This window comes from Salmo trutta, chromosome 15 (genome assembly GCF_901001165.1).
Source record: "Salmo trutta chromosome 15, fSalTru1.1, whole genome shotgun sequence".
NCBI classification, from domain to species: Eukaryota; Metazoa; Chordata; class Actinopteri; order Salmoniformes; family Salmonidae; genus Salmo; species Salmo trutta.
Window position 1 is genome coordinate 37,536,351 of NC_042971.1, and position 24,920 is coordinate 37,561,270.

Below are 24,920 nucleotides of genomic sequence, written 5' to 3' on the forward strand. Positions count from 1 at the left end.
GATAGACAGCTGCCTCTGATTAGGAACCATACTGGCCAAACAACAAAGAAATAGAAAGCATAGAATGGAACATAGAACTACAAAATCTAGAATGCCCACCCAAATCACACCATGACCTAACCAAAATAGAGAAATAAAAGGGCTCTCTATGGTCAGGGCGTGACAAGTGTATGATATTCAATTTTCTAGCTCAGAGTCTCTACTTTTATCCACTGCAAAAAACACAATTTCAAATTTTGCTACATAGAGCTGAATCAAGCGGGTAGGTCACATACGGGGCTGCCCGCTGGCCAGTCGATCATCTCTGTGAGTGGCCCACGTAGGCCAGTGGAAAAATATTGTAATAATTCTATTTTTAATCTAGGCTATATAATTGATTTTTTTTTTTAAGTACATTCAGTCTAGGCAGTTTGTCCTTGAAAAGTCCTTGAAGTTATGGTAGCCGATTTAGAAGTTCTACTGCTCCAATATAATTATTCTTGGTTTTCCATGCAAAGGGTTCCATTACAAAGGAAACCCAGTTTACAAAGGGAAAACTTTCTTCTCCTTCTGTGTTCCTCCTCATTAACATCCCCTGGACACCTTACCTCTTTCAATTTCTACTGTACCCATGTTAAAACACTTAAAATGAGTTTATATGGTCGCTGACAGTGTACTATAATGGTCTCCCACCATTGAAAAGTACAATTAAGTGCTCAAAAAAGTCCTTGAAAGTCCTTCAACCCTGTATAGTCTACTTGCTCAGCCTGCTAATTAACGATAAAATATCACTGACATCAACTTTACATAGTGGCAATTTGGTGGCCAATGATGGTTGCAATTGAGATCAACTGTGCGGGTGATTTACGCATGTTGATGGTTTAACAAGAGATCAGCTGACAATAATCTGGTGGCCCTTGATGGTTGTAATAGACCCCTTATGTTTACTTATCTTGCTTTTAGAACCTACTGTAAGCCGAACAACATTCTTCTTTAACATTTGGTTCATGGTGTGCGTTGCACAACTGTACACATTTGATTTCAGTTTGAGGATAATTGATAAGGAACACAAAAATAAATGTATTTGCCTTTCACGCCAGTGACTTGGGTTTGCTTCCCTGAATCCCTGTCCCTCTGTTTGCTACATTGGTGTTAGAAGTGGGATGGTGGCTGTGAGGCCATCAAAACACACAGCCTGGATGTGTGAGGGGGCTGATGTGGTCGAAGCACTGGGACATGCCTTCCCATTCTGAGAGGACAGTGTAAGTAATTTTTTCTTATTTATAATTTTTATTTTAGATTTACATTACACAAACAACAGCACAGTGACAAACCAACATTGAAACATGATAACAACACAATATAAGGGGGAGGGGTAGCCTGGGTCCTATAGTAACAGGACACACAGGACACACAGAGAGCCCTGCCAAAGCATCCCAGGCATCCTGTGTGACCTGGCAGGAGTCAAGTCTTGGGGGGAGAGGGAGGGGAGGTACTGTACATAAATGAATACAGACAAATTGATACATTAGGCTATGCTCTACGGTTTACATGTGTTCTTATAGTGTCCCAGAGACCCTCTAGTCCATTTTCATCTCCCTGTAGGGCTAATGCTGCTCGTTCCATAGTCAATAAGCATGAAGCCCCTGAACCAGAGGTTTACGCACTTTCTAATTCACAAGTATTGTCCATTTTGACTGATAGAAAGGCCAATGCAATGATGCGTTCTAGGTTGGATATTGGCACACAAAGGACAAAGTGGGATACATACTGCTTCAGTTTAAAATCTGACAGTTCCAGAAAAGATGCATTAGTGTACTGACCAAACAGTGATTGAACAGTGATTATATTATTAGCCTAAATTATGACTATCCAATCTATTCATCACATTAACCTGTTTGGTATAGGGGGCAGTATTGAGAATTTTGGAAAAAATATGTTCCCATTTTTAACTGCCTCCTACACCAACTCAGAAGCTAGAATATGCATATTATTGTTCAGGTTTGGATAGAAAACACTCTGAATTTTCTAAAACTGTTTGAATGGTGTCTGTGAGTATAACAGAACTCCTATGGCAGGCAAAAACCTGACAAGGCTTCAAGCAGGAAGTACCCTGTCTGACAAGGAGTCGTGCGTCTTACCTCTTTTTATTGAAAAGTAAGGATCTTAGCTGTAACGTGACAATTCCCAGGGCTCCAATAGGCTCTCAGAGCCCGCGAAATAACTGAAGGTTTACGAGGGAGCCTCAGGTTGAAACATATTATCGCCTTTTGTAAGTGGATGCTCGGAGGACCTTTCAATGATGCGCGTGCATGAGTCGCTTCTGAGGAGAAATTTTATTCGGCTGTTTAGGCTCAATGCATACTCCCGGTCGGAATATTATCACTTCTCTACGACATAAATGGCATAAAAATTGGTTTTAAACAGCGGTTGACATGCTTCGAAGTACGGTAATGGAATATTTAGACATTTTTGACAAGCCAACGCGCCATGCGCGGGACCGTGAGGAAGCATTCTGATAGTGTCTAGAACTCACGAACAAAACGTCGCTGTTGGAATATAACGATGGATTATTTGGGACCAAACCAACATTTGTTATTGAAGTAGAAGTCCTGGCAGTGTATTCTGATGAAGAACAAGCAAGGTAAGAACATTTTTCTTATAGGAAATGTGATTTTGGTGGAGGCTGAACTGGGTGGGTATCTAAATAGCTAGCCCTGTAATGCCGGGCTATGTACTTAGATTATTGCAAAATGTGCTTCATCCGAAAAGCTATTTTAAAATCGGACATATCGAGTGCATAGAGGGGTAATGTATCTATAATTCTTAAAATAATTGTTATGCTTTTTGTGAACGTTTATCGTGAGTAATTTAGCAAACTGTTAGTAAATTCACCGGAAGTTTGCGGTGGTTATGCTTTTTCTGAACGTCACATGCTAATGTAAAAAGCTGGTTTTTGATATAAATATGAACTTGATTGAACAGACATGCATGTATTGTATAACACAATGTCCTAGGTGTGTCATCTGATGAAGATCATAAAAGGTTAGTGCTGCATTTAGCTGTGGTTTGGGTTTATGTGACATGATATGCTAGCTTGAAAAATGGGTGTCAGATTTTTTCTGGCTGGGTACTCTGCTAACATAATCTAATGTTTTGCTTTTGTTGTAAAGCCTTTTTGAAATCGGACAGTGGGGTTAGATTAACGAGATTCTTGTCTTTAAATAGCTGTGAAATAGTCATATGTTTGAGAAATTGAAGTTATAGCATTTCTAACGATTCAAAAATCGCGCCACTGGATTGAAGTGGCTGTTACGTAGGTGGGACGAAATCGTCCCACATACCCCAGAGAGGAATAGTAGGCTATCTTACATACGTCTGCAAATGCCATGATGCATGGAAAGCTTTATTATAAATGTGCATTTTCATGGTGAAAATTTGCTTCCACAAACTTGAAATGTATGCCAGGTGGGCTGCACCGGTTGCAAATCAGATTAATGTGCTTAACTTTAAGAATTGACCAATAAATATGGCAGCATGAGAAAGCTGGGATCCTCTTTTAAATAGTGGCCAGGAAAAACTCTGTTTTCGCACGCGATTGAGTGGCCTTATAAGAACATGTTTCACTAGGCTCTGTAGGCTATGTGCTCTCTAACCGTCTTCCAGAGCTCCTAGGCCTGTAGGCTATGTGCTCTCTAACCGTCTTCCAGAGCTCCTAGGCCTGTAGGCTACGTTTGGAGTTATTTGGCCACTTTAGTTGTGATACAAACCTTATCAAAACATATAAGCCCATGGTTTGGCTACATGGTGTGTGCAACTATAATTTGAAAAAAGTCACAAAAAAAAGGCATGAGCTGTTTCTTGGCTTGGACTGCACCATCAGACTATTCTTAATTTAATCTTGTCTTCACATATACTAAATCATATAGGCTATGTGTGAAGTTAGTTTGATTTAGAATGGACTATTATCATGCACCTATCAGAACAGGGGCAAGGGGAAAAAATACATGTCATGTATGCACTTAAATAGCGAATGGAGGACACTTTTTCCGGAGTTCATTTTCATGCCAGCCAGGTTGGCTATACACCTGTAGTAAAACGAAGCAATGTGCTTAATATTAGGAAAGTTGATAAATAAATATACTAGGCCTAGCCCATAGAAAGCTGATTGGATCCTCCTTTTTTTAATAGAGGCAATACAAACTCTGTTTTCTCACGCAATTGCATAGCCTATAGAAATATTGCGCAACATGACCTCATGGGCTCTCTCTCATGATTTTAGTTTGTCAGAGTGATTAGAGGGACAATAGAGAACTGAGTACCAGGCCATTAGTGGCTGGCAGTTAACAAGTTTGGTAGGCTTATTAGCTACTAAAGACCATTAGCAGCATCAGAGCACTGTTTTGGAAAAGCCTAGTTACCATGACTAAATGGTACGCTAGGTGAAATTTGACTGCCTCATGACTCATGACCGCCTGTGGGGCAGAAAATACGGTCACCATAACAGCCCCAATACAGTACATGTGATGTATTCCCATATTGGATGTCTCCATTCTATGAAGACAACATCAAATCTGTCTGTGTGATCTTATCCTGTTGTTACATGGTACCAGCTTCACACTTACAGGGTACATGTAACTGCCAAAATAATAATAACACTTGAGTAAATAATGGACACAAAGTATATTGAAAGCAGGTGCTTCCACACAGGTGTTGTTTCTGAGTTATTTAGACAATTAACCTTTCTGGAGAAGTACCTGAGGCAGCGTTTTCAACACCATCAACAAAACATAAAATGTTGTAATTTCTCATGGAAGAATGGTGTCGCATCCCTCCTAAAGAGTTCCAGACACTATCTATGCCAAGGTGAATTGAAGCTGTTCTGGCTCCTGGTGGACCAACACCCTATTAGGACACTTTATGTTAATGTTTCCTTTTTTTTGACAGTTACCTGGAGATACGAGGTAAGAGTGCTATAAAATGAAGCTGTAGCTAATACCATGTAAATACTAGATACTTTCAAGTTTACTAGAGTACAATATAACAAAGTGATCCAGTTTGTCAAAGTAGGAAACATTTTCACAATTTAAGACAGGCACACTATGTGAATATGTGAAAATAATTTTTACATTAATTACAGTGCCTTGACTTTTTCCACATTTTGTTGTGTTACAGCCTTCATTTTAAATGAATGAAATAGAGATTTTTTTGTGTCACTGGCCTACACACAATACCCCATAATGTCAAAGTGGAATTATGCTTTTTGAAATTTTTACAAATGAATTAAAAATGAAAAGCTGAAATGTCTTGAGTCAGTAAGTATTCAACCCCTTTGTTATGGCAAGCCTAAATAAGTTCAGGAGTAAACATGTGCGTAACAAGTCACATAATAAGTTGCATGGACTCACTCCGTGTACAATAATAGTGTTTATCATGATTTTTGAATGATTGCCTCATCTATGTACCACACACATACAATTATCTGTAAGGTCCCTCAGTCAAGCAGTGAATTTTAAACACAGATTCAACCACAAAGACCAGGGAGGTTTTTCAATGCCTCGCAAAGAAGGGCGCCAATTGGTAGATATGTAAATAAAATAAAAAAACAGACATTGAATATCCCACAATACTAACCTAAATAACAGAGTGAAAAGAAGGAAGCTTGTACAGAATAAAAATATTCCAAAACATGCATCCTGAGTACAAAGCGTTATGTTTGGGGCACTGTTCATATTTTAAAGCATGGTGGTGGCTGCATCATGTTATGGATATGCTTGTCATCGGCAAGGACTAGGGATTGTTTTAGGGTAAAAAGAAACGTAATACAGCTATGAGCACAGTCAAAATCCTAGAGGAAAACCTGGTTCAGTCTGTTTTCCAACAGAAACTAGGAGACAAATTCACCTTTCAGCAGGATAACCTAAAACACAAGGCCAAATCTACACTTAAATTGGCTTGAAAAACTATGACAAGACTTGAAAATGTCTGTCTAGCAATGATCAACAATCAACTTGACAGTGCTTGAAGAATTTTTCAGAGTAATGGGCAAATATTGTACAATCCAGGTGTGCAAAGCTCTTAGAGACCAACCAAAAAGCTTATAGCTGTAATCTCCACCAAAGGTGCTTTTACAAAGTATTGACTCAGGCAAGGGCTGTCCCCCTCACATTCTGAAATTGCATTTTTGTCCCCCCCAGTTTTATAATTGGAAGGTGATATAAAACGAGGCAACGAGTGGTCGGCAGGCTGTTTGAAGTGTTTATCCGAATAGATAAAAAATTTAAAAGTATAATAAAAAAATATGTCCCCCCCTTCTAAAACCAAAGTTTCACCCCTGTACTCAGTGGTGTGAATACTTATGTAAATTAGTGTTTCTATATTTCATTTTCAATAAATTAGCAAACATTTCTAAAAACAAGTTTTACTTTGTCATTATGGGGTATTGTGTGTAGATGGGTGAGAATTTTTATTTATTTATTCTATTTGGAATCCAGGGTGGCCGACTCCAACCACGGTGAAGGAGGTGCAGCGATTTTTAGAGTTTGCCAATTACTACCAGAGGTTTATCCGGAGTTTTGGTCAGGTAGCGGCTCCCAATACCTCACTATTGAAGGGGGGTCCGGTGCGTTTGCAATGGTCGGCTGGGGCAGACAGGGCTTTTAGGAAACTGAAGGCTCTGTTTACCTCGGTTCCTGTGTTGGCTCATCCGGATCTGTCTTTGCAATTCACAGTGGAGGTGGACCCGTCTGAGGCTGAGATAGGAGCTGTGCTCTCTCAGCGCTTGGGTACGCCATCTAAGCTCCGCCCCTGTGCCTTCTTTTCTAAGAAGCTCTGCACGGCGGAGCGAAACTATGATGTGGGGGACCGGGAGTTGTTGGCTGTCGTCAAGGCTTTGAAGGTGTGGAGACATTGGCTTGAGGGGGCTAAACACCCTTTTCTCATCTGGACTGACCACCGCAATCTGGAGTACATCTGGGAAGCGAGGAGACTGAATCCTCGCCAGGCAAGGTGGGCCATGTTTTTCACCCGTTTTGTGTTTACCCTCTCTTACAGACCAGGTTCCCAGAACGTTAAGGCAGACACATTGTCCCGGCTGTATGACACAGAGGAGCGGTCCATGGATCCCATAATTCCAGCTTCTTGTTTGGCGGCACCGGTAGTGTGGGAGCTGGACGCGGACATTGAACGGGCGTCACGTGCAGAGCCTGTTCCCCCTGAGTGTCCAGCTGGGCGTCGGTACGTTCCGTCTGCTGTCCGAGACCGATTGATCACCGGACTCACACGTCACCCTCTTCTGGTCATCCTGGGATTGATCGGACGATGCGCTCTTAGTGAGAGGTACTGGTGGCCCACTTTAGCTAAAGACGTGAGGGTTTATGTTTCCTCCTGCTCAGTGTGCGCTCAGTGCAAGGCTCCTAGACACCTACCCAGGGGTAAGTTACAACCCTTACCCATTCCACAACGGCCGTGGTCGCACTTGTCAGTGGATTTTATAACCAATCTTCCACCTTCACAAGGTAACACCACGATCCTGGTCGTTGTGGATCGTTTTTCTTAGTCCTGTTGTCTCCTCCCTTTGCCCGGTCTCCCTACGGCCCTACAAACGGCGGAGGCTCTGTTTACACACGTCTTCCGGCACTACAGGGTGCCTGAGGATATAGTGTCTGATCGAGGTCCCCAGTTCGCTTCTAGAGTCTGGAAGGCGTTCATGGAACATCTGGGGGTCTTCGTCAGCCTTACCTCTGTTTTTCACCCTGAGAGTAATGGGCAGGTGGAGAGAGTTAACCAGGATGTGGGTAGGTTTCTGAGGTCTTATTGCCAGAACCGGCCGGGGAAGTGGGCGGAGTTTGTGCCCTGGGCAGAGATGGCTCAGAACTCGCTCCGCCACTCCTCCACTAACCTCTCTCTCCGTTTCAGTGTGTGTTGGGGTATCAGCCGGTTCTGGCCCCTTGGCATCAGAGTCAGACCGAGGCTCCTGTGGTGGATGACTGGTACCGGCAGCGTGGAGGAAATCTGGGACGCCGCTCATGTCTGCCTTCAGCGTGCCGTGCGGCGCCAGAAAATTGCCGTAGACCGTCGCCGCAGTGAGGCCCCGGTGTTCGCACCGGGGGACAGGGTCTGGCTCTCGACCAGAAACCTGCCCCTCCGCCTGCCCTGCCGAAAGCTGGGTCCGCGGTTTGTGGGGCCATTTAAAGTCCTGAGGAGAGTGAACGAGGTATGTTATAGGTTAAAGCTCCCCTCCTATTATCGCATTAACCCCTCATTCCATGTGTCTCTCCTCAGGCTGGTGGTGGCTGGCCCAATCCAGGAGGCTGAGGTGCGGGAGGTTCCTCTGCCCCCTCTGGACATTGAGGGGGCCCCGGCGTACTCCGTTTGATCCATCCTGGATTCGAGAGGTCGGGCGAGGGGTCTTCAGTATCTTGTGGACTGGGAGGGGTACGGTCCGGAGGAGAGATGTTGGGTTCTGGTGGAGGATGTGTTAGATCTTTCCCTGCTTCAAGAGTTCCATCGTCTCCATCTGGATCGCCCTGCACCTCATCCTCCGGGTCGTCCCCGAGGCCGGTGTCGACGCGCAGCTGGAGCCGCGCGTCGGGGGGGGGGGGGGGGGGGGGGGGGTACTGTCATGAGTTCTGCCGAAGTCCATGCCCCTCCTTGCTCGGGTGGTGCTCGGCGGTCGACAAGCCATCATTGATCAGTTTTTCATTTTGGTCTTGTCTTGTTTTCCTACACACCTGTTTCCAATCCCATTAATTACATGTTGTGTATTTAACCCTGATTGTTTGATTGTTTTTGTGATGTTATGTTACGTGTGTATTTGTATCGGTGTGCGACGGGTATATGTTACCCATGTTATTTTGTACTTTGGTTTTGGAGTTTGTTTTTTAATTAAATACTCCAGATTAACCAATTTGGTTTCTCCTGCGCCTGACTTCCCTGCCACCTACATACACGAATATGACAGAAAAGAGTGGTTCCATGACATCAATGTAATGTCTATTCTCACATGGGCGTGGCCATTGATTTTGTTAACTTTATATGAAAAACCAATACTCTCATTTAGAAGGTTAACATCACATTACATCTTTTGACAAATAGTTTCATGTTTAATCACATAATTTCACAATATTTAGATGTAAACCTGATAGCTGGGAAATATTGTTTAATTCTCCCATTTTGGAATTAGGAGTTTGGCCAAGGGAGGTTATTTGTTCTCTCTCCCTCAACACTGCATGGCAGTTTCTACCAGGTATTTATGACCTGTCATAAAGTCATACAACTGTGGAGAGAGAGGAAGAGAGAGGGGGCTATGATCCTCCCCCCAGGGCTCATCATGACAGTGTCTTAGGTATTACTTTGAAAGAGAGTGGCGTGACTACATATTTACATAGTAATAAGCTGGTTCTTACTTGTACTTACCTTTGGGACAAAAATGTTTTACTATATAATTACATTTAGTGACTATGTTCCTTGGTGTTTCTTATATTTTACATTGAAATAGTGTGGCTATGTATTCACATAGTTTTTAGCTGGTGTTTAGTTGTACCTAGCTTCTTACTTATTTATTTTAACTTAGAGTGCATTCGGAAACTAATCAGACCCCTTGACTTTTTCCACAATTTGTTACGTTACAGCCTCATTCTAAAATTGATGAGGATTTAATTTTATTTAATCAATCTACACACAATACCCCGTAATGACAAATCGAAAACAACGTTTTAAGAATCTTTTGCAAATCTATGAAAAAAACTCGGAAATACCTTATTTTCACAAGTATTCAGACCCTTTGTATGAGACTCAAAATTGAGCTCAGGTGTATCTTGTTTCCATTGATCATCTTTGAGATGTTTCTACAACTTCATTGGAGTCCACCTGTGGTAAATTCAATTGATTGGAAATGATTTGAAATGGCACACATGGTCTATATAAGGTCCCACAGTTGACAATGCATGTCAGAGCAAAAACCAAGTCATGAGGTCGAAGGAATTGTCTGCAGAGCTCTGAAACAGGATTCTGTCGAGGCACAGATCTGGGGAAGGGTACCAAAAAAATTCTGCAGCATTGAAGGTCCCCAAGAACACTGTGGCCTCCATCATTCTTAAATGGAAGAAGTTTGGAACCACCAAGACTCTTCCTAGAGCTGGCCCGCCTGCCAAACTGAGCAATTGTGGGAGAAGTGCCTTGGTCAGGGAGGTGACCAAGAACCCGATGATCACTCTGACAGAGCTCCAAGGTTCCTCTGTGGAGATGGGAGAACATTACAGAAGGACTCCACCAATCAGGCCTTTATGGTAGTGTCCAGATGGAAGCCACTCCTCAGTGAAAGGCCCAAGACAGCCCACTTGGAGTTTACCAAAAGGCACCTACAGGACCCTCAGACCATGAGAAACAAGATTCTCTGGTCTGATGAAACCAATATTAAACTCTGGCCTGAATGCCAAGCGTAACGTGTGGAGAAAACCTGGCACCATCCCTACGGGGAAGCATGGTGGTGCCATCATCACGCTGTGGGAATGTTTTTCAGTGGCAGGAACTGGGAGACTAGTCAGGATCGAGGGAAAGATGAACAGAGAAAAGTACAGAGAGATCCTTGATGAAAACCTGCTCCAGAGCACTCAGGACCTCAGACTGGGGCGAAGGTTCACCTTTCAACAGGACAACAACCCTAAGAACACAGCCAAGACAACGCACCAGTGGCTTCGGGACAAGTCTCTGAATGTCCTTGAGTGGCCCAGCCAGAGCCCGGACTTGAACCCGATCTAACATCTCTGGTGAGACCGGAAAAAACTGTGCAGCGATGCTCCCCATCCAACCTGACAGAACTTGAGAGGATCTGCAGAGAAGAATAGGAGAAACTCCCCAAATACAGGTGTGCCAAGCATGTAGCATCATACCCAAGAAGACGTGAGGCTGTATTTGCTTGCAAAGGTGCTTCAACAAAGTACTGAGTAAAGGGTCTGAATACTTATGTAAATGTGATATTTCCGTTTATTTATTTGTTTATACATTTGCAAACATTCTAAAAACCTGTTTTTGCTTTGTCATTATGGGCTATTTGTATGTAGATTGATGAGAGAAAAAAACAATTTAATACATTTTAGAATAAGACTGTAATGTAACAAAATGTGGTCAAGGGGTCTGAATACTTTCCAAATGCTCTGTACCTACTGTATATAATTACCTTTCAATTTTAGACATTAAGTATGTAGTACTTACTTGTTTGGTTCCTAGTAAGTATGTTTAAGTTTAGTTTGTTACTATGTACTTACATTAAAGGTCTGTAACATGAAAGGTTACCCAATATTCTCCTCCAGCCACTTCCAGCTGCCTACTGTTCTCACATTTTTATAGCCCCATGAAAATGCTTATCTTGCAGTATATGATAAGTAATAAAGATAAACATCAGGAACATGGGCAGTTTTTTATGGTAAATTCTTGTGTCTTTCCACAAGAAGCCTGAAAATATTCAGTATATCTCTTTAAATCAATGCTGAGGGAATTGAAGTGATATAACTGACATGAGAAAAGAAAGTCTATGGAGTATGTTCATCTTTATCACCTCTGCTCTACCGCATAGTGATAAAGGTAAAACTGTCCATCTCTTAATGTCAATCATTCCTGATGTTTTTTAAAATATCTTATTGATTAGTGACCTGATATTTATCCCAAGGTATTTCAAACCATTTGATTTCAATACGAAATGAGCAGTACCAAGTTGGGCTGGAAAAGTGTGGTGGGTCAGAGGAATAGCCTCTCTTACTCCAACCCAGCTGACAACAAACGTTCCCACACCATTATAGAACATTCTCTTAAGTCTCATTTGGTCATTACCTAATGTTTTCATAGCAATGTTACAGTGATCTGCAAGGACTGTTTCCAAGAGACCATTCCCTTAATGTCAAACAGAACTTACCCGTGGTTACCATGTTCTCTGAATATTCAATATTCATGTTCTAGACATGTTTTGTTGTTACGTTTCAAGAATATTCCTGTTTCCAGTTTTCTAAGGGTTAGGAGAATATTCTGTCAACCTCATACCAAATATACACAGACCATTTCTTTGGGAAAGTCAGGTGACATCCTGACGACTGATACACAAGAATGTTCTTGCAAAGTTTCCATGAAACGTTTTTGGAACATTAATATCTTATATTCTGAGAACATGGTAACCAAGTTCTGGGTAAGTTTTATATGATCTCCTAACTGATCCCCTTTTTAAATTTTTAAATTTTTTAAAATTTAATTTCTTTATTTTTATTTATTTTTGTAAAAAAAAAATTGACTTCCGGTTTGGAGCGAGCAGTCGCACTTTGCTTCGCTCCACAGGTAATATTACACTTCATTACATTACAACGGTTTGATTTGTTTGATCTGAGCAATTTTTCTTAGCTAGCTACATAGCCGTCTTTGTATCAAAGATAATTGTGTAGTTTAGAGTAATTAGAGTATTATCGAGGTTAGCTATTTTCGTCCTAACGTAGTCAACACTGCTAGCTAGCTAGTCAACACTGCTAGCTAGCTAACTTCTACCGACCAGCAGCACTGTAGAAACTATTACATTACAACGGAACGACTTGATTAGTTTAGTGTTAGTGTTAGTGTTAGTTAGCTAGCTACATAGTTGTCTTTGCTGTCTTTGTATCTAAGATAATTGTGTAGTTTAGAGTAATTATCGAGGTTAGCTAGCCAGCCGCGACGCCGTTGTCCAGACTCCAGACTTAGTCATCATCAAACCCACTGCTAGCTAGCCAACCGTTACCGACTAGCAGCGCTGTAGATACTAATACATTACAACGGAACGATTTGACTAGTGCAGTGTCAGCTAGCTAGCTACATAGTTGTCTTTGTCATAGCTTGATAATTGTGTAGTTTAGTAATTATCGAGGTTAGCTAGCCAGCTATTTCCGTCCCCTGCGACGCCATTTTTCCAAAAGTAGCCAACTATTACCGACGAGCAGCACTGTAGAAACTAAATACATTACAAAGGAACGTCTTGATTAGTGTTATGTTAGCTAGCTACAAAGTTGCTTTTGTATCATGACAAGGTGTAGTACTGAAACTATCGAGGTTACCTAGCCAGCTACACGTTCTAACAAAGTCAACAACGCAGCCACTGCTAGCTAGCCTACTCCACCATCCAGCAGTACTGTATCATTTTCGTCATTTTAGTCAATAAGATTTTTGCAACGTAAGCTTAACTTTCTGAACATTCGAGACGTGTAGTCCACTTGTCATTCCAATCTCCTTTGCATTAGCGTAGCCTCTTCTGTAGCTTGTCAACTATGTGTCTGTCTATCCCTGTTCTCTCCCCTCTGCACAGGCCATACATACGCTTCACACCGCGTGGCCGCTGCCACTCTAACCTGGTGGTCCCAGTGCGCACGACCCACGTGGAGTTCCAGGTCTCCGGCAGCCTCTGGAACTGCCGGTCTGCGGCCAACAAGGCTGAGTTCATCTCAGCCTATGCTACCCTCCAGTCCCTAGACTTCCTGGCGCTGACGGAAACATGGATTACCACAGATAACACTGCTACTCCTACTGCTCTCTCCTCGTCTGCCCACGTGTTCTCGCATACCCCTAGAGCATCGAGCCAGCGGGGTGGTGGCACTGGAATCCTCATCTCTCCCAAGTGGACATTCTCTCTTTCTCCCCTGACCCATCTGTCTATCTCCTCATTTAAATTCCATGCTGTCACAGTTACCAGCCCTTTCAAGCTTAACATCCTTATCATTTATCGCCCTCCAGGTTCCCTTGGAGAGTTCATCAATGAGCTTGACACCTTGATAAGTTCCTTTCCTGAGGATGGCTCACCTCTCACAGTTCTGGGTGACTTTAACCTCCCCACGTCTACCTTTGACTCATTCCTCTCTGCCTCCTTTCCACTCCTCTCCTCTTTTGACCTCACCCTCTCACCTTCCCCCCCTACTCACAAGGCAGGCAATACGCTTGACCTCATCTTTACTAGATGCTGTTCTTCCACTAATCTCATTGCAACTCCCCGCCAAGTCTCCGACCACTACCTTGTATCCTTTTCCCTCTCGCTCTCATCCAACACTTCTCACTCTGCCCCTACTCGGATGTTATTGCGCCGTCCCAACCTTCGCTCTCTCTCTCCCGCTACTCTCTCCTCTTCCATCCTATCATCTCTTCCCTCTGCTCAAACCTTCTCCAACCTATCTCCTGATTCTGCCTCCTCAACCCTCCTCTCCTCCCTTTCTGCATCCTTTGATTTTCTCTGTCCCCTATCCTCCAGGCCGGCTCGGTCCTCCCCTCCTGCTCCGTGGCTCGACGACTCACTGCGAGCTCACAGAACAGGGCTCCGGGCAGCCGAGCGGAAATGGAGGAAAACTCGCCTCCCTGCGGACCTGGCATCCTTTCACTCCCTCCTCTCTACATTCTCCTCTTCTGTCTCTGCTGCTAAAGCCACTTTCTACCACTCTAAATTCCAAGCATCTGCCTCTAACCCTAGGAAGCTCTTTGCTACCTTCTTCCTCCTGAATCCTCCTCCCCCCCCTCCCCCCTCTCTGCGGATGACTTCGTCAACCATTTTGAAAAGAAGGTTGACGATATCCGATCCTCGTTTGCTAAGTCAAACGACACCGCTGGTCCTGCTCACACTGGCCTACCCTGTGCTTTGACCTCTTTCTCCCCTCTCTCTCCAGATGAAATCTCGCGTCTTGTGACGGCCGGCCGCCCAACAACCTGCCCACTTGACCCTATCCCCTCCTCTCTTCTCCAGACCATTTCCGGAGACCTTCTCCCCTACCTCACCTCGCTCATCAACTCATCCTTGACCGCTGGCTACGTCCCTTCCGTCTTCAAGAGAGCGAGAGTTGCACCCCTTCTGAAAAAACCTACACTCGATCCCTCCGATGTCAACAACTACAGACCACTATCCCTTCTTTCTTTTCTCTCCAAAACTCTTGAACGTGCCGTCCTTGGCCAGCTCTCCTGCTATCTCTCTCAGAATGACCTTCTTGATCCTAATCAGTCAGGTTTCAAGACTGGGCATTCAACTGAGACTGCTCTTCTCTGTGTCACGGAGGCTCTCCGCACTGCTAAAGCTAACTCTCTCTCCTCTGCTCTCATCCTTCTAGACCTATCTGCTGCCTTTGATACTGTGAACCATCAGATCCTCCTCTCCACCCTCTCCGAGTTGGGCATCTCCGGCGCGGCCCACGCTTGGATTGCGTCCTACCTGACAGGTCGCTCCTACCAGGTGGCGTGGCGAGAATCTGTCTCCGCACCACGCGCTCTCACCACTGGTGTCCCCCAGGGCTCTGTTCTAGGCCCTCTCCTATTCTCGCTATACACCAAGTCACTTGGCTCTGTCATATCCTCACATGGTCGTCTCTCCTATCATTGCTATGCAGACGACACACAATTAATCTTCTCCTTTCCCACTTCTGATAACCAGGCGGCGAATCGCATCTCTGCATGTCTGGCAGACATATCAGTGTGGATGACGGATCACCACCTCAAGCTGAACCTCGGCAAGACGGAGCTGCTCTTCCTCCCGGGGAAGGACTGCCCGTTCCATGATCTCGCCATCACGGTTGACAACTCCCTTGTGTCCTCCTCCCAGAGTGCTAAAAACCTTGGCGTGATCCTGGACAACACCCTGTCGTTCTCCACTAACATCAAGGCGGTGACCCGATCCTGTAGGTTCATGTTCTACAACATTCGCAGAGTACGACCCTGCCTCACACAGGAAGCGGCGCAGGTCCTAATCCAGGCACTTGTCATCTCCCGTCTGGATTACTGCAACTCGCTGTTGGCTGGGCTCCCTGCCTGTGCCATTAAACCCCTACAACTCATCCAGAACGCCGCAGCCCGTCTGGTGTTCAACCTTCCCAAGTTCTCTCACGTCACCCCGCTCCTCCGCTCTCTCCACTGGCTTCCAGTTGAAGCTCGCATCCGCTACAAGACCATGGTGCTTGCCTACGGAGCTGTGAGGGGAACGGCACCTCCGTACCTTCAGGCTCTGATCAGGCCCTACACCCAAACAAGGGCACTGCGTTCATCCACCTCTGGCCTGCTCGCCTCCCTACCTCTGAGGAAGCACAGTTCCCGCTCAGCCCAGTCAAAACTGTTCGCTGCTCTGGCACCCCAATGGTGGAACAAGCTCCCTCACGACGCCAGGACAGCGGAGTCAATCACCACCTTCCGGAGACACCTGAAACCCCACCTCTTTAAGGAATACCTGGGATAGGATAAAGTAATCCTTCTAACCCCCCCCCCCTTAAAAGATTTAGATGCACTATTGTAAAGTGGTTGTTCCACTGGATATCATAAGGTGAATGCACCAATTTGTAAATCGCTCTGGATAAGAGCGTCTGCTAAATGACTTAAATGGAAATGGAAATGGAAAACTGGACACTCAAACGTCAGGGGAACTTTACGGGTAACATAAAAAAAATATTCTCTCTCCCTTGTACTGTTAGCTGGGAATTCACTTTATATCCAGAAAAAATTGTCAAATGTTCTTATGCGCTTTAGCAGACTTGGTATTTAACAGCTGGGATATGACAGTGTTAGTAAGGTCAGCGTATAGGTTGTGGCCATTGTTATTAATTAAGTAATACTCTTGTATGATACACTTGTATGAGTCAGCATGTCAAAATCTATAAATTATTCATAGAACCCCCCCCCCCCCCAATACATTTCAGTTTGAAAACCACAAAGACTTATTCCTAGTTTGGTCTTTTAGATTTTCTTTATGGCAGGAATGAGGACATTTTCCAGTCTGCAGGAGTACTAACACAAACCAGGGCGACTGTATGTTTTAAATGTTAAAACATGTTTTTAATGTGGAACATGGTCAATTTTTTAGGGGGTTTTAATGTATTGTTAGTGTCCAGTTCAAGAGAACCCTCACGTGGTGGCTTGTTTCATAAGCGCCACATACATACAATGCAGTTCTCATCATATGATACACTGCCTTCAGAAGGTATTCATACCCCTTGACTTATTCCACATTTTGTTGTGTTAAATCCTGAATTGAAAATGGTTTAAAAATAAAACATTTGTCACCCATCTGGACAGAAGACCCCATAATGACAAAGTGAAAACATGTTTTTAGAAATTCTTGCAAATTGAATGAAAATGAAATACAGAAATATCTATTCAACCCCCTGAGTCAATACATGTTAGAATCACCTTTGGCAGCGATTACAGCTGTGAGTCTTCCTGGGTATGTCACAACGTCTACGGACGGTGGCACCTCTCCCCGTTCGGGCGGCGCTCGGCGGTCGTCGTCACCGGTCTACTAGCTGCCACCGATCTCCTTTTTATTTTAATTTGGTGATGTCTGTTTTGTGTTAGCACCTGTTTTGAGTTACTTCGTTAGTGGGGGTATTGAGTCTGTCTGTTTCGGTTTAGGGTTGTGCGGGATTATTTTGTGTCTATATTTGTCAGGTTGGGGATTGGTTTTTCTCTGCCTTTCATTCCTTTTGGCATACGGGTTTCCTGGGCTGTGTCCCGACTCAGGTTGGGTGTTTTTGCCTATTGTTGGATTCCTTGTTCCCTGCCTTGTGTTCGGCATTTTGGACTGTTGTCTATTAAACGTGTTTTCACGTACCTTGGTCTCCTGCGCCTGACTTCACCCCTCCTGCATTTATAGAGTTCCTGACAGAATCCCGCACCAAGATATGGAGTCAGCAGGAGCGGAAGCGCCACCCCCGTCCATGGAGGAACGGGTCGCCCAACACTCCACCATCCTCCATCGCCTGGGTACAGCCATGGACCAGGTGTTGGCGCGTATGGAGAGCTGGGAGAGAAGCGCTCCCCCCACCACACCTGCAGCTGTCTGACAACCTGCGCCCCTACCAGCGCCGACGGCGTCCAGCCCCAGCGGAATTAAACTCGCGCTCCCAAGGGAGTACAATGGGACGGCCGCTGGGTGTAAGGGGTTCCTACTCCAGCTGGAGCTTTACCTAGCGACCGTTCGTCCCACTCCCTCGGGAGAGGAGAGCGTCAGCGTCCTCGTCTCTTGTCTCACGGGTAAAGCCCTAGAATGGGCCAACGCCGTCTGGGAGGGTCCGGACTCTGCTAGGGACCATTACCCTAAGTTCACCCGCCGCTTCCGTGCTGTGTTCGATCATCCGCCGGAGGGCAAAGCGGCGGGTGAGCAGCTGTTCCATCTGAGACAGGAGACGAGGAGTGCACAGAACTTTGCACTGGAGTTCCGGACCCTGGCCGCTGGAGCGGGGTGGAATGAAAGGGCCCTGATGGATCATTTTCGCTGTAGTCTGAGAGAGGACGTCCGCCGGGAGCTGGCATGTAGGGACACCACCCTAACCCTGGACCAGCTCATTGATCTGTCCATCACACTGGACAACTTGCTGGCAGCCCGCGGGCGTCCCTATCGGGCCCTGTTCATTCCACCTCCCAGCCCTCCTGCTCCAACGCCCGTGGAGATAGGGGGGACTGCAGCCAGGAAGACTGGAGGGGGAGTCTTCTCCTGCGCCCACTGTGGTCGCAGAGGACACACTGCCAACCGGTGCTGGAGAAGCTCGTCCGGGAGTCAAGAGGGCAGGCAGAGCACTACTTCGACACCTCAGGTGAGTCAGCACCAGCCTCACCCAGAGCCCCCTGTCGGCCACATGCATGCATTAGTTTCTTTACCTGAGTTTTCCCCTCATTCCCAGCATAAGCGCTAGTCGATTCAGGTGCGGCTGGGTGTTTTATGGACCGTGGGGTCGCAAATAAGTTAGGGATTCCTCTGGTCCAGTTGGACCAACCCTTCCCCGTGCACGTCTTAGACAGTCAACCACTTGGGTCAGGGCTGGTCAGGGAGGTCACAGTGCCACTGGTCATGGTAATGCGGGGGGGGGTCATGAGGAGCTTATTAGCCTCTTCCTCATTGATTCCCCGGCGTTTCCGGTGGTACTGGGGATTCCCTAGCTGGCCAATCACAATCCTAAGATTTTGTGGAGACAGAGGGCTCTTAAGGGGTGGTCGAAGGAGTGCTTGGGCAGATGTATAGGGGTTTCCATCGGTGCGACTATGGTGGAGAGTCCAGACCAAGTCTGTACCGTGCGCATTCCCTCAGAATATGCCGATTTGGCTATCGCCTTCAGTAAAACGAAGGCGACTCAATTACCACCTCATCGATGAGGAGATTGTGCGATAAACCTCCAGGTTAACGCTGCACTTCCCAGGAGTCACGTGTATCCCCTGTCTCAGGAGGAGACAGTGGCTATGGAGACATACATCACTGAGTCCTTGAGGCAGGGATACATTCGGCCATCCAAATCATCTGTCTCCTCGAGCTTCTTTTTTGTGAAGAAGAAGGATGGAGGTTTGCGTCCGTGCATTGACTATAGAGGTCTAAATTCCACCACGGTGGGTTTCAGTTACCCGCTACCTCTCATCGCTACGGCGGTGGAGTCATTTCACGGGGCACGCTTCTTCACAAAACTGGATCTCAGGAGCGCATACAATGGGGTGCGTATCCGAGATGGGGACGAATGGAAAACCGCATTTAGTACCAAATCTGGCCATTATGAGTACCTCGTCATGCCGTATGGGTTGAAGAATGCTCCAGCCGTCTTCCAATCCTTTGTAGACGAGATTCTCCGTGACCTGCTCAGTTAGGGTGTGGTGGTGTACATCGATGACATTCTGATCTACTCCGCCACACGCGCCGCGCATGTGTCTCTAGTGCGTGAAGTGCTTGGGCGACTGTTGGAGCATGACCTGTACGTCAAGGCCGAGAAATGTGTGTTCTCCAAACAAACCGTCTCTTTTTTGGGGTATCGCATTTCCACATCCCGGGTGGTGATGGAATGTGACCGCATTTCGGCCGTGCGTAATTGGTCGACTCCGACCATGGTTAAGGGGGTGCAGCGGTTCTTAGGGTTTGCCAATTACTACCGGAGGTTCATCCGGGGCTTTGGGCAGGTGGCGGCTCCCATTACCTCACTGATGAAGGGGGGGCCAGTGCGCCTGCGGTGATCGGCGGACAGAGCCTTTTGTCGGCTGAAGACTCTGTTTACCGATGCTCCAGTGCTGGCGCATCCGGACCCCTCTTAGCCATTCATAGTGGAGGTGGACGTGTCCGAGGCTGGGGTTGGAGTCGTGCTGTCACAGCGCTCGAGCGCGCCCCCGAAGCTTCGCCCCTGTGCTTTCTTTTCTAAGAAGCTGAGTCCGGCGGAGCGTAACTATGATTTGGGGGACAGGGAGTTGCTGGCTGTGGTAAGGGCCCTGAAGGTGTGGAGACATTGGCTCGAGGGGGCGCAACACCCTCTTCTCATCTGGACTGACCACCGTAACCTGGAGTACATCCGTGCGGCGAGGAGACTGAACCCTCGTCAAGCCAGGTGGGCTATGTTTTTCAACGAGATTCCAGTTCACTATCTCGTACATAACAGGTTCCCGGAACACCAAGGTCGACGCACTGTCTCGTCTCTACGACACCGAGGAACGGTCCGTCGACCCCACTCCCATACTTCCGGCCTCCTGTCTGGTGGCACCGGTGGTCTGGGAGGTGGATGCGGACATCGAGCGGGCATTAAAGTCAGAACCTACTCCACCTCAGTGTCCCGCGGGTCGGAAGTACGTCCCGCTCGGTGTCCGCGATCGGTTGATCAGGTGGTCGCACACGCTACCCTCCTCGGGTCATCTAGGGATTGAACGGACGGTGCGGGGTCTTAGAGGGAAGTACTGGTGGCCCACATTGGTGAAGGACGTGAGGCTCTATGTCTCCTCCTGTTCGGTGTGCGCCCAGTGTAAGGCTCCTAGACACCTGCCTAGAAGGAAACTACAGCCCCTCCCCGTTCCACAGCGACCATGGTCCCACCTGTCGGTGGATTTCCTCACCGATCTCCCGCCGTCTCAGGAGAACACCACGATCCTGGTCATTGTGGATCGGTTCTCTAAGTCCTGCCAACTACTCCCTTTTCCTGGTCTTCCTACGGCCCTACAGACCGCGGAGGCCCTGTTTACTCACGTCTTCCGGCACTACGGGGTGCCTGAGGACATCGTCTCTGATCGGGGTCCCCAGTTTATGTCCCGGGTGTGGAGGGTGTTTATGGAGCGACTAGGGGTTTCGGTCAGTTTGACCTCAGGTTTTTACCCCGAGAGTAATGGGCAGGTGGAGAGAATTAACCAGGATGTGGGCAGGTTTCTGTGGTCCTATTGCCAGGACCGGCCGGGAGAGTGGGCGAGGTTCGTGCCATGGGCCGAGATGGCGCAGAACTCTCTCCGCCACTCCTCTACTAACCTGTCGCCCTTCCAGTGTGTGTTGGGTTACCAGCCGGTCCTGGTGCCCTGGCATCAGAGCCAGACTGAGGCTCCTGCGGTGGAGGACTTGGTACGGCGCTCAAATGAGACCTGGAGCGCCGTCCAGGAATCCCTTAAACGGGCTGGTGGACGGCAAAAGGAGAGCGCTGACCGCCGGCGCAGTGAGGCCCATGTGTTCACACCGGGGGACAGGGTCTGGCTCTCAACCCGGAACCTGCCCCTCCGCCTGCCTTGCCGGAAGTTGGGTCCGTGATTTGTGGGGCCATTTAAAGCCCTGAGGAGAATAAACAAGGTGTGTTATTGGTTACAGCTTCCTTCTTATTACCGTATTAACCCCTCGTTTCATGTGTCTCTCCTCAGGCCGGTGGTAGCTGGTCCACTGCAGGACACTGAGGTGCAGGAGGGCCCCGGCGTACACAGTCCGTGCCATCTTGGACTCCAGGCGCCAGGTAGGGGGCCTGCAGTACATCGTGGACTGGGAGGGGTACGGTCCGGAGGAGAGGTGCTGGGTACCGGTGGAGGACATCTTGGACCCATCACTGTTGCGGGAGTTCCACAGCCTCCATCCGGATCGCCCTGCGCCTTGCCCTCCGGGTCATCCTCGAGGCCGGCGTCGGACTGCTGCGGGAGCCGCGCATCGGGGGGGGGGGGGGGGGGGGTACTGTCACAACGTCTACGGAAGGTTGTGCCTCTCCCCGTTCGGGCGGTGCTCGGCGGTCGTTGTCGCCGGTCTACTAGCTGCCACCGATCTCCTTTTCATTTTCATTTGGTGATGTCTGTTTTGTGTTAGCACCTGTTTTGAGTTAGTTCGTTAGTGGGGTATTTAGTCTGTCTGTTTCGGTTTAGGGTTGTGTGGGATTATTTTGTGTCTATATTTGTCAGGTTGGGGATTGGTTTTTCTCTGCCTTTCATTCCTTTTGGCATACGGGTTTCCTGGGCTGTGTCCCGACTCGGGTTGGGTGTTTTTGCCTATTGTTGGATTCCTTGTTCCCTGCCTTGTGTTCGGCATTTTGGACTGGTGTCTATTAAACGTGTTTTCACGTACCTTGGTCTCCTGAGCCTGACTTCCCCCCTCCTGCATTTATAGAGTTCCTGACAGGGTAAGTCTGGATTGTGCAACATTTGCCCATTATTCTTTGTAAAATTCTTCAAGTTCTCTCAAATTGTTTATTAATCATTGCTAAACAACCATTTTCAGCTCTTGCCATAGATTTTCAAGTAGATTTAAGTCAAAACTGTAACTTGGCCACTCAGGAACATTCATTGTCTTCTTGGTAAGCAACTCCAGAGTAGATTTGGCCTTGTATTTTAGGTTATTGTCATGCTTAAAGGTGAATTCATCTCCCAGTGTCTGGTGGAAAGCAGACTGAAAGTTTCCCTCTAGGATTTTGCCTGTGCTTAGCTCCATTCTGTTTCTTTTTCATCCTGAAAAACTACTCAACGATTACAATAACATGATGCAGCCACCACTATGCTTGAAAATATGGAGAGTGGTACTCAGTAATGTGTTGTATTGGATTTGCCCCAAACATAGCACTTTGTATTCAGGACAAAAATTGAATTGCTTTACTACATTTTCTGCAGTATTACTGTAGTGTCTTGTTGCAAACATGATGTATGTTTTGGAATATTTTTATTCTGCACGGGCTTCCTTCTTTTCCCTCTATCAATTAAGTATTGTGGAGTAACGACAATGCTGCTGATCCATCCTCAATTTTCTCTTATCACAGCCATTAAAATCTGTAACTGTTTAAAAGTCACCATTGGCCTCATGGTGAAATCCCTGAGCGGTTTCCCTCCTCTCCGGCAACTGATTTAGGAAGGACACCTTGATGCATTGGATGCATTGATACACCATCCAAAGTGTAATTAATAACTTCACCATGCTCAAAGTCATATTCAATGTCTACTTTTTTATTTTTACCCATCTACCAATTGGTGCCCTTCTTTTTTACTTCCCATTTATTTATTTTTAAAAAACTGCCTATAAAAATCCCAATGTCAACATAACCCTTCAAAATACAGTTCAGCATTGTATTTCAAAACAGTTTACACAGGTATTTTTCCTAATTGGTGTTCTGATATTTTTCCTAATTGGTCATTTTACCAACCACATCAGATCTTTTTCAGAGCTGATCTGATAGATAATTGTATGTGCGGGGTACAGAGATGAGGTAGTCATTCAGAAATTATGCTAAACACTAGTCCATCCAATGTGACTTATTAAGCATATTTTTTACTCCTGAACTTATTTTGTCTTGCCATAACAAAGGTGTTGAGTACTTATTGGCTCAAGACATTTCACCACACATTTTTTATTCATTTGTTAAAATTTCGAAAAACATAATTCCACTTTGACATTATGGGGTATTGTGTGTGGGCCAGTGACAAAAGTTTCAATTTAATCAATTTTAAATGCAGGCTTTGTTGTAACACAACAAAATGTGGAACAAGTCAAGGGATGTGAATACTCTCTGAAGGCACTGTATATAATATATTTTTGTTAAAGATTTAACACAACATCATGCAGCCACCTTGGCTCTGTGAAACATTCTAAAGATCCTCTGTTTAATCTCTTTAGTCTGTAAACCATATATTATGGGGTTGAGACAATTAGGGATCACGAGGAACAGCACACTACACATTTGGCCAAGTTCTGCATATTTTGGGAAGCGATGGAGGATGATAATGGTGACTCCAAATCCAATCACAATGAGGTAGACCAGTAAGTGTGTGCTGCAGGTTGTCAGGGCCTTGCTGTTTAAAGAGCTGTTTTTACTGCTCAGACACACAATGGCGATCTTGAGATAGGTGAGACTGATGCTGCCTATGGACGAGACAAACAGCACAACAGTAAAGGCGAAGCCGTATATGTTATTTATAAGCACACTCTCACAGGAGAGCTTGAATAAGGAGGGGTTGTCGCAGTAAGGGTTAAATATGTTAGACCTGCAGCGTGACAGGCGGATGGTGAGGCCCAGCAGAATCCCCACTAAGACTATGGCCACCCCCCAGGCAGACACAGACAGCCTGATAACCATTTTGTTTGTCATGATGGTAGCATACCGCAAGGGGTTGCAGATGGCCACATACCTGTCAAAGGCCATGATCATGAGAACGGTGTGTGATGTTGTACCAAATAAATGAGCACAGAAAGCCTGAATGACACACTCTATGTAAGTGATATATCGCTCAGGCGCTGCGGTCAAAATGTCCCATAACAGACGAGGTATCATCGCTGTAGCCCCGACTATGTCATTAAGAGGCAGGTTGCAGAAGAGGATGTACATGGGCTGGTGCAGGCTCCTCTCCATGGAGATCAATACTATGAGTCCAATGTTGGCCACCATGATAAAGATGTAGATGATGAGGAGGAGGGTGAAGGCAGCGTACGTGGACTGTTGAGTGACCTTTAACCCCTCCAGAAGGAGAACGTGGTCATTGTATGTACGGTTTTCCATTCCCCAGTGAGTGGGCAGCTCAGAACCTTGAGAAGAGAATTTAAAAAGATTAGTAGTAAAAACCTGGGAAGTCAGTTTCAAAACACAAAGTAGGTGTGCTTAAAAAAGAAATCTACTGATGTTTGTGGTAGCAGTAGCAGAGAAACAGGGTTTCTTAGAGGGGCCGTCTGCCCCGCCACGTCATTTGGTAAACAGCTGAGGGATAGGGCTGGAGAAATGTTTGTTTTCTATCCAACT

General features: G+C 46.2%; 1 protein-coding gene across 1 annotated transcript; it reads right to left on the minus strand.

The window, feature by feature from the left end:
* Nucleotides 1-23,744: 23,744 nt before the first annotated feature.
* On the minus strand, nucleotides 23,745-24,683 carry LOC115148285 (olfactory receptor 51I2-like). The gene has a single exon (XM_029690227.1). The coding sequence runs from the start codon at nucleotides 24,681-24,683 to the stop codon at nucleotides 23,745-23,747; it is 939 nt and encodes a 312-aa protein (XP_029546087.1).
* Nucleotides 24,684-24,920: the final 237 nt, after the last annotated feature.